This window comes from Chanos chanos, chromosome 11 (assembly GCF_902362185.1).
Source record: "Chanos chanos chromosome 11, fChaCha1.1, whole genome shotgun sequence".
Lineage (NCBI taxonomy): Eukaryota > Metazoa > Chordata > Actinopteri > Gonorynchiformes > Chanidae > Chanos > Chanos chanos.
In genome coordinates, this window is record NC_044505.1 from 20,091,418 (window position 1) to 20,102,524 (window position 11,107).

Consider the following 11,107-nt stretch of genomic DNA (forward strand, 5'->3'; position numbering starts at 1 on the left):
GGGAAACTGTGAGTGCAGAGTTAAGATCACATGAGGGAAGAGTGATGTGGAGAATGTTATAATACTGATCACATGAGGGAAGAGTGATGTGGAGAATGTTATAATACTGATCACATGAGGGAAGAGTGATGTGGAGAATGTTATAATACTGATCACATGAGGGAAGAGTGATGTGGAGAATGTTATAATACTGATCACATGAGGGAAGAGTGATGTGGGGAATGTTATAATACTGATTAAATGACATTTTACCTCCAGTGTCAGGTGATGACAGGTGAATAGAATGTTTCTGGTTCCTCAGCAGTTTCCTGTGTGACCTGAACAAGACAATAGAGAGAGACAGATATTAGCGCTATCAGAGTCACAAAACATAACAAAAAATGTTTACTTTATGCATATTTATCTCAGTTTTACTCACCATGAAAGGATTTTGAAATCTAAAATGTAAAATATCTAGAATGGTACTCCTCTCAGGTTCTCAGGGAAAAAGCAACGTCTCTCAGTCATGATCTAAGACCTGCATCATTCAGCTGCTGAGCCATTTTAATTATTTCTTTTAAGGCAACTGTGTAACTGTGAGCAGTGAGTAATTTTGGAGAGCATTGAATATGCATTACTCACGTTAAATGCAGTATGTGTAGGTACATCAAACAGACAGTCATTACCTTTTGTTTTGTGCTTTGTGTTGGAACATTTATTTCACAGTAATTCAGCTCCTCAGCTTGGTCTGTATGAAGGTGTGAAAGGGGAGGAGTTAAAATGAACTGCAGCAACTCACTTTGAACATTCCGTTTTTTCAGTCATTAATCAGTACTTGCCTTTGTACTGTCTCGTCCTCCATATCCTCCATGACACAAACACCAGTGTTATTAAAAAGCATAGAAGTACCGACAGAAGTATTGGCAAGTGATGATGTTTTCCCACAGAAGTCTCTAAATAAAGAGAATTATTTAGCCGTTAAAAAGTCTAAGTAGATTCACAGCACTTGAAATGATGCAACCTGAGCTTTATGATTTGTTTTCCCTTTGTTTATCATTGTTCTGGGAGAAAGAGAAGGGAGTCTGTATCATTTTGAGTTCAAACTATGATTTTATGGTAAATAGACTAATTCATATGATGGTAAGTAACACTGAACAACATGCCAGACATGAATATCTCACCTGAAGTACTCCCAGACTTGTTACAAAGCTCAGTTACATTGAGTTGTGTTGTCTGGTTGCTGACTGGGTTATCAGCTACACAGTTGTAGGTGTTGTTGTCCTGATCTTCTATCTCCAGAGAGAGAGAGAGGTTGATGTTGAGATCAGGGCTGCTGGTCTGGTTCAGTATCTCTTTCCCTTTGTACCAGGACAGAGTCACATCTCTCCCATTCTCCACTGAACACACCACTGAACACTTTGGACCAGATGATCCACTTCCTGCTGAGTGACTCTGTTTTTTTCCAATAAGAGGAGCAGGTACAGCAGCTGATAGAACTAGAAAGACATTAACAATAAGAAATATTTGCTCACTTCAATGCATGCAGAATTAAACATATTTTTATATTTAAACAAAATAAACATATTTTAAAATGAGCATTTAAGCATATTATAAAGCGTATCAGTCATATTCAGTGATAGCACACTGAATGGCCCGGGAGACCGGGGCCACCTCCTGGAGCCAGGCCTGGGAGGGGAGCTCGTCGGCGAGCGCCTGGTGGCTGGACCTGCCACGGGGTCCGGCCGGGCTCAGCCAGAACGAGCAACGTGGGGCTGCCCTCTCGTGGGCCCACCACCTGCGAGGGGAGAAATAGGGGCCGGGTGCGATGCCACACGGGTGGCAGGATGGGGCGAGGGCCCCAGCGGACTGGACTTACGGTGCAGAAACTGGCTTTTGGTACGTGGAATGTCACCTCTCTGGGGGGGAAGGAGCCGGAACTTGTGCGGGAGGTGGAGCGATATCAACTAGATATAGTTGGGCTCACTTCTACGCACAGTCTTGGCTCTGGAACCAAACTCCTGGATGGGGGCTGGACTCTGTCCTTCTCTGGAGTTGCCTGGGGCGAGAGGCGGCGGGCAGGTGTGGGGTTACTTGTTAGCCCCCGACTGAGCGCCGCCGTGGTGGAGTTTGTCCCGGTGAACGAAAGGGTTGCCTCACTGCGCCTTCGGGTTGCAGGGGGGAAATCTCTGACTGTCGTGACGGCGTACGCGCCGAACGGCAGCTCAGAGTACCCAGCCTTCCTAGATACACTGGAAAGTGTCCTAGTGAAGACACCATCTGGGGACTCTGTAGTTCTACTGGGAGACTTCAATGCTCACGTTGGCAATGATGGAGAGACTTGGAGGGGAGTGATTGGGAGGAACGGCCTACCTGATCTGAACCCGAGTGGTGCTTTGTTATTGGACTTCTGTGCGAGTCATGGATTGTCCATAACAAACACCATGTTCGAGCATAAGGTAGCTCATAAGTGTACCTGGTACCAGAGCTCCTTAGGCCAACGGTCGATGATCGACTTTGTAGTTGTCTCATCAGACCTGCGGCCGTATGTGCTGGACACTCGGGTGAAGAGAGGGGCAGAGCTGTCAACTGATCACCACCTGGTGGTGAGTTGGATCAGATGGCGGGGGAGGCTGCCAGACAGACCTGGTAAACCCAAGCGCATAGTGAGGGTGAACTGGGAACGGCTGGCTGAGGACCCTGTGCGGAAGATCTTCAACTCACACCTCCGGCGGAGCTTCTCCCTGATCCCGAGGGAGGCTGGGGACATGGAGTCTGAATGGACCCTGTTCAGAGCCTCCATTGTTGAAGCGGCAGCATTGAGCTGTGGCCAGACGGTCGTTGGTGCCTGTCGTGGCGGCAACCCAAGGACCCGGTGGTGGACGCCACCGGTGAGGGAAGCCGTCAGGCTGAAGAAGGAGGCCTTCCGGGCTTGGCTAGCACGGGGGACTCCGGAATTGGCTGAGGGGTACCGGCATGCCAAAAGGGCAGCAGCAACGGCTGTCATGGAAGCAAAAACTCGGGTATGGGAGGAGTTTGGGGAGGCCATGGAAAAGGACTTTCGGTTGGCCTCAAAGAGGTTCTGGCAAACCGTCAGGCGACTCAGGAAGGGCAGGCAGGGCCTCGTCCAGGCTGTTCTCAGCAGGGACGGGGAGGTCCTGACCTCAACTGAGGATGTGGTCGGACGGTGGAAGGAACACTTTGAGGAGCTCCTAAATCCGACTGACACGCCCTCCATAGAGGAGGCAGGGCCAGAAGAATCAGGAGGGTCGTCACCCATCTCTCTGGCAGAGGTCACTGAGGCAGTTAGAGAACTCCACAGTGGCAAGGCGCCAGGGGTGGATGAGATCCGCCCTGAAATGCTGAAGGCTTTGGATGTTGTTGGGCTGTCATGGCTGACACGCCTCTTCAACGTCGCGTGGGAGTCAGGGACAGTGCCTGTGGAGTGGCAGACGGGGGTGGTGGTCCCCATTTTTAAAAAAGGGGACCGGAGAGTGTGCTCCAACTATCGGGGTATCACACTACTCAGCCTCCCTGGGAAAGCCTACTCTAGGGTATTGGAAAGGAGACTGCGGCCGATTGTCGAACCTCGGATACAGGAGGAACAATGTGGATTCCGTCCTGGCCGTGGAACAACGGACCAGCTGTTCACCCTCGCACGGATACTGGAGGGATCATGGGAATTTGCCAATCCAGTCTACATGTGTTTTGTGGACCTGGAGAAGGCTTACGATCGTGTCCCCCGGGGTGTCCTGTGGGGGGTACTGCGGGAGTATGGGGTGCCGGGTTCGCTGCTGCGAGCCATTCGGTCCCTGTACAGCCGCAGTGAGAGCTGTGTCCGTATTCTCGGCACAAAGTCAAGCTCATTCCCGGTGAGTGTTGGACTCCGCCAGGGCTGTACCTTGTCTCCGATCTTGTTCTTAATTTTCATGGACAGGATCTCAAGGCGCAGTCGGGGTGAGGAGGGTGTCCAGTACGGTGGCCTTAGGATTGCATCTCTGCTTTTTGCAGATGATGTGGTTCTGTTGGCCTCATCAAACTGTGACCTCCAGCACACATTGGGGCGGTTTGCAGCCGAGTGTGAAGCGGTCGGGATGAGGATCAGCACCTCCAAGTCCGAGGCCATGGTCCTATGCCGGAAAAAGGTGGCTTGCCCCCTCCGAGTTGGGACTGAGTTCCTGCCTCAGGTGGAGGAGTTCAAGTATCTTGGGGTCTTGTTCACGAGTGAGGGTAAAATGGAGCGGGAGATCGACAGACGGATCGGGGCGGCGGCGGCAGTCATGCGGTCGTTGTACCGGACCGTCGTGGTGAAGAAGGAGCTGAGTCAGAAGGCAAGGCTCTCAATTTACCAGTCGATCTTTGTTCCAACCCTCACCTATGGTCACGAACTCTGGGTAGTGACCGAAAGAATGAGATCGCGGATACAAGCGGCGGAAATGAGCTTCCTCCGCAGGGTGGCTGGGCGCACCCTTAGGGATAGGGTGAGGAGCTCGGACACCCGGGAGGAGCTTGGAGTAGAGCCGCTGCTCCTCCGCATTGAAAGGAGTCAGTTGAGGTGGTTCGGGCATCTCGTCAGGATGCCTCCTGGGCGCCTCCCTATGGAGGTGTTCCGGGCGCGACCAACTGGGAGGAGACCCCGGGGAAGACCCAGGACACGTTGGGAGAAATATATATCTCGGCTGGCCTGGGAACGCCTTGGGATCCCCCAGGAGGAGCTGGTGGATGTAGCCGGGGAAAGGGATGTCTGGGCGACCCTCCTCAGCCTGCTGCCACCGCGACCCGGTCCCGGATAAGCGGGAGAAAATGGATGGATGGATGGACAATGCCATATTTGATAGCACAGTCAGTTATTATTAATGGATTCAGCAGTGGTTTACGTAAAGTAATTGCTCAGGGTTTTCTAATTCACAAGGAACCACCAGTTAACTAGTCATATAAAAGCTCATTTTCTGTTTTGACAGTACATCTCATCTTTAGACAGAGGCACACAAACCAGAAAATAAAATGTTATAATTGATTGTTCCCAAGGCCATGTCCACTGTTACATCTCAAGTAAATAAAGAGAGTAGAGCTTCTCTTTAAATGGACTACACTGCAGTATGTCTGTGTTCTCAGTTTTCTTCTGTTCATCTACATATCCTTTCCCTGCTTCACCCAGACTGAGGAATGACTGATAACAGATACGGACAATATGGGATGAATCCAGTCATGAAAACAGTGTGTATCAGTCTGATCCATTGTTGCCCAGTTCCAGTCCTGGAGGACCAAAGTCCTACTGCTTTTCTCATCAACCAACTTCTATGGTCTCTGATTAGCTTAAGAGCCCACAAAAAGCAGCAGGATACTGGCCCTTCACTTCAGGAACCCGGCAGCCGCTCCTCCCGACCACGCCTCTTCTCCGCCATTGCCCCGCGGTGGTGGAACGACCTCCCTCATACAGTTAGGACTGCGGAATCCCTTAACATCTTCCACAAGAAACTGAAAACCCACCTCTTCAGAACCCACCTGTTCCCCACTGCCTAACCTCCCTTTCCTTACATAAAAAAAAAAAAAAAACAAAAACAAAAAAACCTTGTCTTGTATGTGTGTTTGTCAAAGTATTCCAGGGGCGCAATACAAAGGGGTATATTATCTTACTGTGATCTCTGCTCATGAGGTATTAGGAATCCGACTGATGCACTGATTGTAAGTCACTTTGGCTAAAAGCATCTGGCAAATGCTAAATTGTAAATTGTAAAATTGGCCCTCCAGGACTAGTTTTGAGCACCTCTGGTCTAATACATTTGCAAATTAATTTAAGTGCTGTTTATGAATCACCTATATGGAGAAGTAATTTATGTTTTTCATGTGAGACAGTGAATAGAGCAGCTGTAATGTGTACACTACACAACAAACCCACCATAGACAGTGACTCTGAACCTCTTCTCTGAGATCTCTCCATTGATTCGTAGTCTATAAATTCCAGAGTCTGTGATGCTGATGTTCCTGATGGTGATAGACCCAGTCTGTCTGTCCAGCTGCAGTCTGTCTCTGAATCTATCACTGTAATCTGTTTTAATCTCTCCTCTGAGGACCTGACTCTGAGCTATTATTATATTTGCATCCACAGATCTATGAAACCACTGTATCTGAACATTACTCTGTAGTCCCATAAATCCAGCGTGCAGAGTAACAGTCTCTCCCATTTTAACTGTCTTCTCATCCACAGGCAGTCCCAATGCATCTGAAAATGACAAAAACACATATTCAATATCAGACTGTCTGCAATGATCAGATACCCTGGAGAGCTAACACGGGAATACTAACAAAAGATCTGAAATTTGTATATGATACTAAAAACAACACGACCTGTCTAACTGCTATCAGGGAGACAGGGAGATGTCTCTTAGGAGTGGCTTGGTTTTCAATTACTGAGAGGCTATCTCTGAACGCCTAAACTGCCTGTTGCTCAAAGCGTTTCATGCCCAAATCTTTAGCAGAGAAGTTAAAAACCTCCAGCAACGCTTAGGTAAATGTCGTTAGGCTACCACATGAAGTAATAGGGTTGGAGTTTTTGCCACATACACGAACATTATGGAACTTGATCAATTTCTTCGGTCCACCTGTATTCATCGTCTACGCTGCGCATTGTCTGAAGAAAATACAGTCGCGACCAACAGTTCACAACACGGTACTACTATTACACAGATTATCTTAAAAAAAGATTTATTTAAAATATATTTAGTATTATATTCTGTATGACTGGCACCCAGCCGCACAGAATATTTTGATAAGTTTATTTTAGGGACTTTCCTAAAAAAAAATAGGAAAATAGGCTACTTAAGGAAAATAGGCTACTTACCGTTTGGGATGAGCAAATATATCAAAACGAGACTGTTGGGATGGAGTCCAGTGAAAATGCTATATTTCTTCATTTTCATGTATCATACGTACCGTTTCGTACTGAATAAAAGGGGCGAATGTGTGGCAAATATCTGTGTTCATTTCAAATAGCGAGGGGCGTTCTCTGTCTTTGTGACGCACGAACTGGGTGGCGCTTTCTCAAAGAAGCGCTTGACAGTTTTGGTTGAGTAAAGCAGTGCTGTTGTGACATAGTCTACATATCATCGAATTATTACTATTGTTCTTAATATTGTTGTTGTAGACCATACTGCGGATAATAACATAACTGCTCTAATAAATCCCTTATCGCGGGTTTAACAAACCAGCGCATTTCAAGCTCGAAGATGAGTTTCATGTTAAGTGTCATGCGAAAGATTTGACTCGTAAGCTACAAAGTTGCTTGTTTGCCTGAAGTGCTAATTCAGGCGTCAGATACACACATAAGCTGTGTGCGAATCTAGCAATGACCCGCTAGTTTTGAGTGGTTAAACTCTTTGTGAGAGCTTGGATTATCTTGCTTATTTAAGATAATGACCACAGTCTGTATGGACTCACTTTTCTTTGTTGAGTACCACAAAAGTGACTTATACCACTGCTCCTCCTCTTTCTGTCTCTCACTCATTCTCAAAGACGCTTATCCCCATTTTCACCAAAAGTGCAGTTTGGTAAAATAACCCCCATACAAGACTCTGAAACTACAGCATTTGTACCAAAAGTGCAGTTTCAGTTCTGGGTGTCATTTGATAAAGTTTAAGGTCAGAAGTAAAAAGTGTCAGAGGAAAAAATGAAGTAAAATCAACAACCCTCGTTTCCTCGTATGGCACATTGCAGACACTTTTAAACCAAGAGTTTTCATAGTCAGTGTCTTAAAGATCCAGAGATGATCAAAATTGTAGTCTATGGGGCAGCACAGCTGTAAAATAGCCATTAAGGTTGTATGTGACATCGTTGGTAAAGAGGACCCCTGATAGAAGCCACAACCCCCACACCCCCACTCCCCCACTTTGCGTGTACCAACTGTATATAAACTTTATGCAATAGCGGAATGGAAGAGAGATGTACATAAGCACTATGTTGTAAAAAGGTACAGGTCTGGGCAGAAAACCTGTTCCGAAAACATTTAAAAGCAACAGAGTAGATTCACAGCATGTTTAAAATGATTAATAGCGGAGAGTCTTTAGTGTCAGTGAGGTTTATTCTGTTCTCTCTGTCCTCTTCTCTCTTTTCATCTCAGTGTGGTTCACACGCACACACACACACATCCTGTGGGCCTGTGAGAAACCTGAGACATCCAGCGTTTAATGTTGAGGCATCCAAGGGGTAGATCAACAGTTTATTAAAAAAAATGAAGTGATCACTGTTTTAGCATTAAAGCAGTACAGATCTAGGCTGGTATTAAAATCTGTCCTCCATTATATGTTTTGTTTTGTTTTTTTTGTTTCGTACGCTTTTGCAATGCATTTCCGATCACTATCATTTTGTTTCCAATAAATTTTAGATAAGCTGTTTAACACAGTCTATTCAACAGCAGTTTACCTCTCGTGATGTAGTGAGTGCCAGGAATAACTGACTGTGGTTAGCGTGACTCTGTCATCTGTCACACAGCCCACACTGTGTACAGCCCACGTCCCTCTGTTTACTCCCATTTTACTGCTTTGGTAGAACTGAAGGGCAGCTTGGGTCTAAAGGTTAGAGAACTGGGCTCATGGAGGGTTGACAGTTTGATTCCCAGGACCAACATCCATGGCTGTGTGCTCTTGAGCAATGCCCACTGGTGTGTGTGTTCACTCCTGGTTTGTTGGATGGGTTACATGCAGAGGGCAAATTCACTGTTAACAGTGTGTGTGCAATTATGGATATTCACTTTACTTTAAAGTGCTCCTAACGGTCATGATCTGTGCACACATGTGCATGTGAGAAGACTCTGTGGTGGACAAAGATACAAGTACTAGATGCTTTAAAGTTTGAGGATAGCGGTAAAAATCATTTTAAAAAAAAGCATGTGTGGGTATTCGCAACAGCGCTAGCGGTATTTGGAATTGATGTTGTACATCAGAACTCACTCACTCACTCACTCACTCATTATCTACGCTGCTTATCCTGATTAGGGTCATAGGGTTGCTGGAACGTATCACAGCGCTCATAAGGCGAAAGGCGGGGAAACACCCTGGACAGGTCGCCAGTCCATCGCAGGGCAGAACATCAGAACATGTCAGAGCATTGATCCTCTGTCTCGTATGTAGACCACTGCACAGTGTTGGCCTGAGTTCTGTAACAGTTAAAGACATGACGTTTTATGGGATTTTCAAACACATATAAAAATGTTTTTTAGCTCTGAATCTATGTGCTCTAATGCTCTTGATTATTGCTGATGATTGTTATGATGAAATGGTAAACAGATGAATTGTCTCTCGACCTTCCACAACTACTGATCCATCCATTCATGTCCAAACTATATGTAAAGTATTGTGAGGCAATCCTGCTTAACATTGTATTATTATGAGAACAACACTGACAACACTCACATGCTGCTCCCAAACCTATTAACTCAGACTGTAACTCTTGCTATCGCTCAGGATGACTCATCCCCACACTAATAAACCAACAGAATAATGCATTGTGGGTGATACCTTAAAAACAATTACATTTGTTGGACATCTAGTTAACACATCTCTTTTCCTCCCTTACGTGCTAACCTGACTGCAAACAGAGGACAACGCTGCTGAAAAGGAAGAACTGGTTGTGAACCCTAACCCTTAACCCCAAAGTCAATAACATAGTAATGGCTTGGATTTACCAGATCCATCTTAATTCAATCCACTGTAATTTGCAAGTTTTGCAAAGGCAACATTCACACAACAGCTGGAAACAAAGCCAATCTTTTTAGCCTGGTTAAATGAAAGCCCTGTAAAGAGCACATGTGGAGAGTCTGATGATCATCATTAACCACAGTTTCACACACACAGGCAGAGGCATCAACAAGACCTAAACAAACAAACAAACAAACAAACATTCCTTTTTACTCACTGAAGCAATGAAGGCATCACTCCATATCATCACTCAGGAAGACCCTGGAAAGAGGTGACAGTCACAGTTTAACTAATGGAGGATATGGTTTCAGTTAAAACAGTTGAGAAACAGGGTTTCAGACCTCTGGTAGATACTGCTGATCCTCATTAATATTTTCAGACGCCACCATTGCATGACTGGGTGCCAAATGCCAAGAAAATATTACAGGTATAAATCAGAATGTGGACTTCTTTTTTGCTATGGCCAACTTGTACGTTGGATCCCAAATTGAGTCTCACCCCCATTTCATTAATGTATGAAAACTGTGCCATCCCCATTTACAAAAAGGCGGTCTTTTCAGGCCTCTAACGTCTATAACAAAGACTCACTCAGTTAGTGTGCATTGTGGAAATAATCATCATGTCTGTGGTATGTGTCTGAATGATTTATAAGCATAGAGATTATAGTGACTACGAACAAACTAAAAGTCACTGAGAGGCTAAGTGAGGGAGTTCTGCGCCCGCTACAAACAATAACATCAGCTTCCAGCTTCTACGTTCAATCGTTTATTTCACAAATAAAAACAAGACCATTTCAGACGTCAAATCTGAACACTAGCACAGCAAGGCACAGATCATGAGCAAAACAAAGCAAGAACATGAGCATCCAAAAAGTAAGTGCGGTCAACAAAAAATACACGCTTTCTACTCACCCTCTCTCTATACTGCCGTACCGGTGAACAGGTGAATATAGTCCCACTTTCAAATGCTACCTGCACCTACACCCATGTGACATGTGCGCCAACCGTAAACCCAGAATTTGATGTGCAAATATAAACACAAGACAAACATTTCACAGGACATGGTATATGGCTCCTATAGAGATGGTTGCTCTTTGTTGTCTATATTAAAAAGTGATGAGACTGTCTATAACTACCCCTCCTCCCCCTGTCTCTCACTTTACACCCCCTTTTTCTTTCTCTCTCACTCTCTCAGGCAGTTCCCGTCATCTTAGAGCCAAGTTTAATGTTTTCCAGAGAAGACTTTAGAGATGATGCGTCTTCATCCTGAGACAATGCCTTTGTTCCTACAGACACTGAATGAGGCTTTATGTTTCAGATTCTGGATGTTCTTCCTATAAAAACCAGTTTCAAGATCCATGTCTACTCACAGTAAAGTTCTGTCTAGTTTTATTTCAGAGAGATCACAATAATTTCTCTTACACTTGTTAGAAAAGACAA

General features: G+C 45.5%; 1 protein-coding gene across 1 annotated transcript; it reads right to left on the reverse strand.

Moving 5' to 3' along the window:
- Nucleotides 1–297: 297 nt before the first annotated feature.
- On the reverse strand, nucleotides 298–6,161 carry LOC115823808 (natural killer cell receptor 2B4-like). The gene is made up of 3 exons (XM_030787832.1): nucleotides 5,876–6,161; nucleotides 1,161–1,475; nucleotides 298–317 (listed from the first exon to the last, which is right to left on the reverse strand). Exons 1-3 carry the CDS (start codon nucleotides 6,159–6,161, stop codon nucleotides 298–300), a joined length of 621 nt encoding a protein of 206 aa, XP_030643692.1.
- Between the last annotated feature and the right edge of the window lie 4,946 nt (nucleotides 6,162–11,107).

Bases quoted from the DNA above. Each gene is read 5' to 3' on its own strand.
- LOC115823808 (XM_030787832.1), bottom strand. From the start codon at position 6,161: ATGGGAGAGACTGTTACTCTGCACGCTGGATTTATGGGACTACAGAGT. The intron at 1,476-5,875 runs GTGGGTTTGTTG...ATGTCTTTCTAG, and splicing joins GTTCAGAGTCACTGTCTATG to TTCTATCAGCTGCTGTACCT. The intron at 318-1,160 runs GTGAGATATTCA...TGTCTTGTTCAG, and splicing joins CAAGTCTGGGAGTACTTCAG to GTCACACAGGAAACTGCTGA.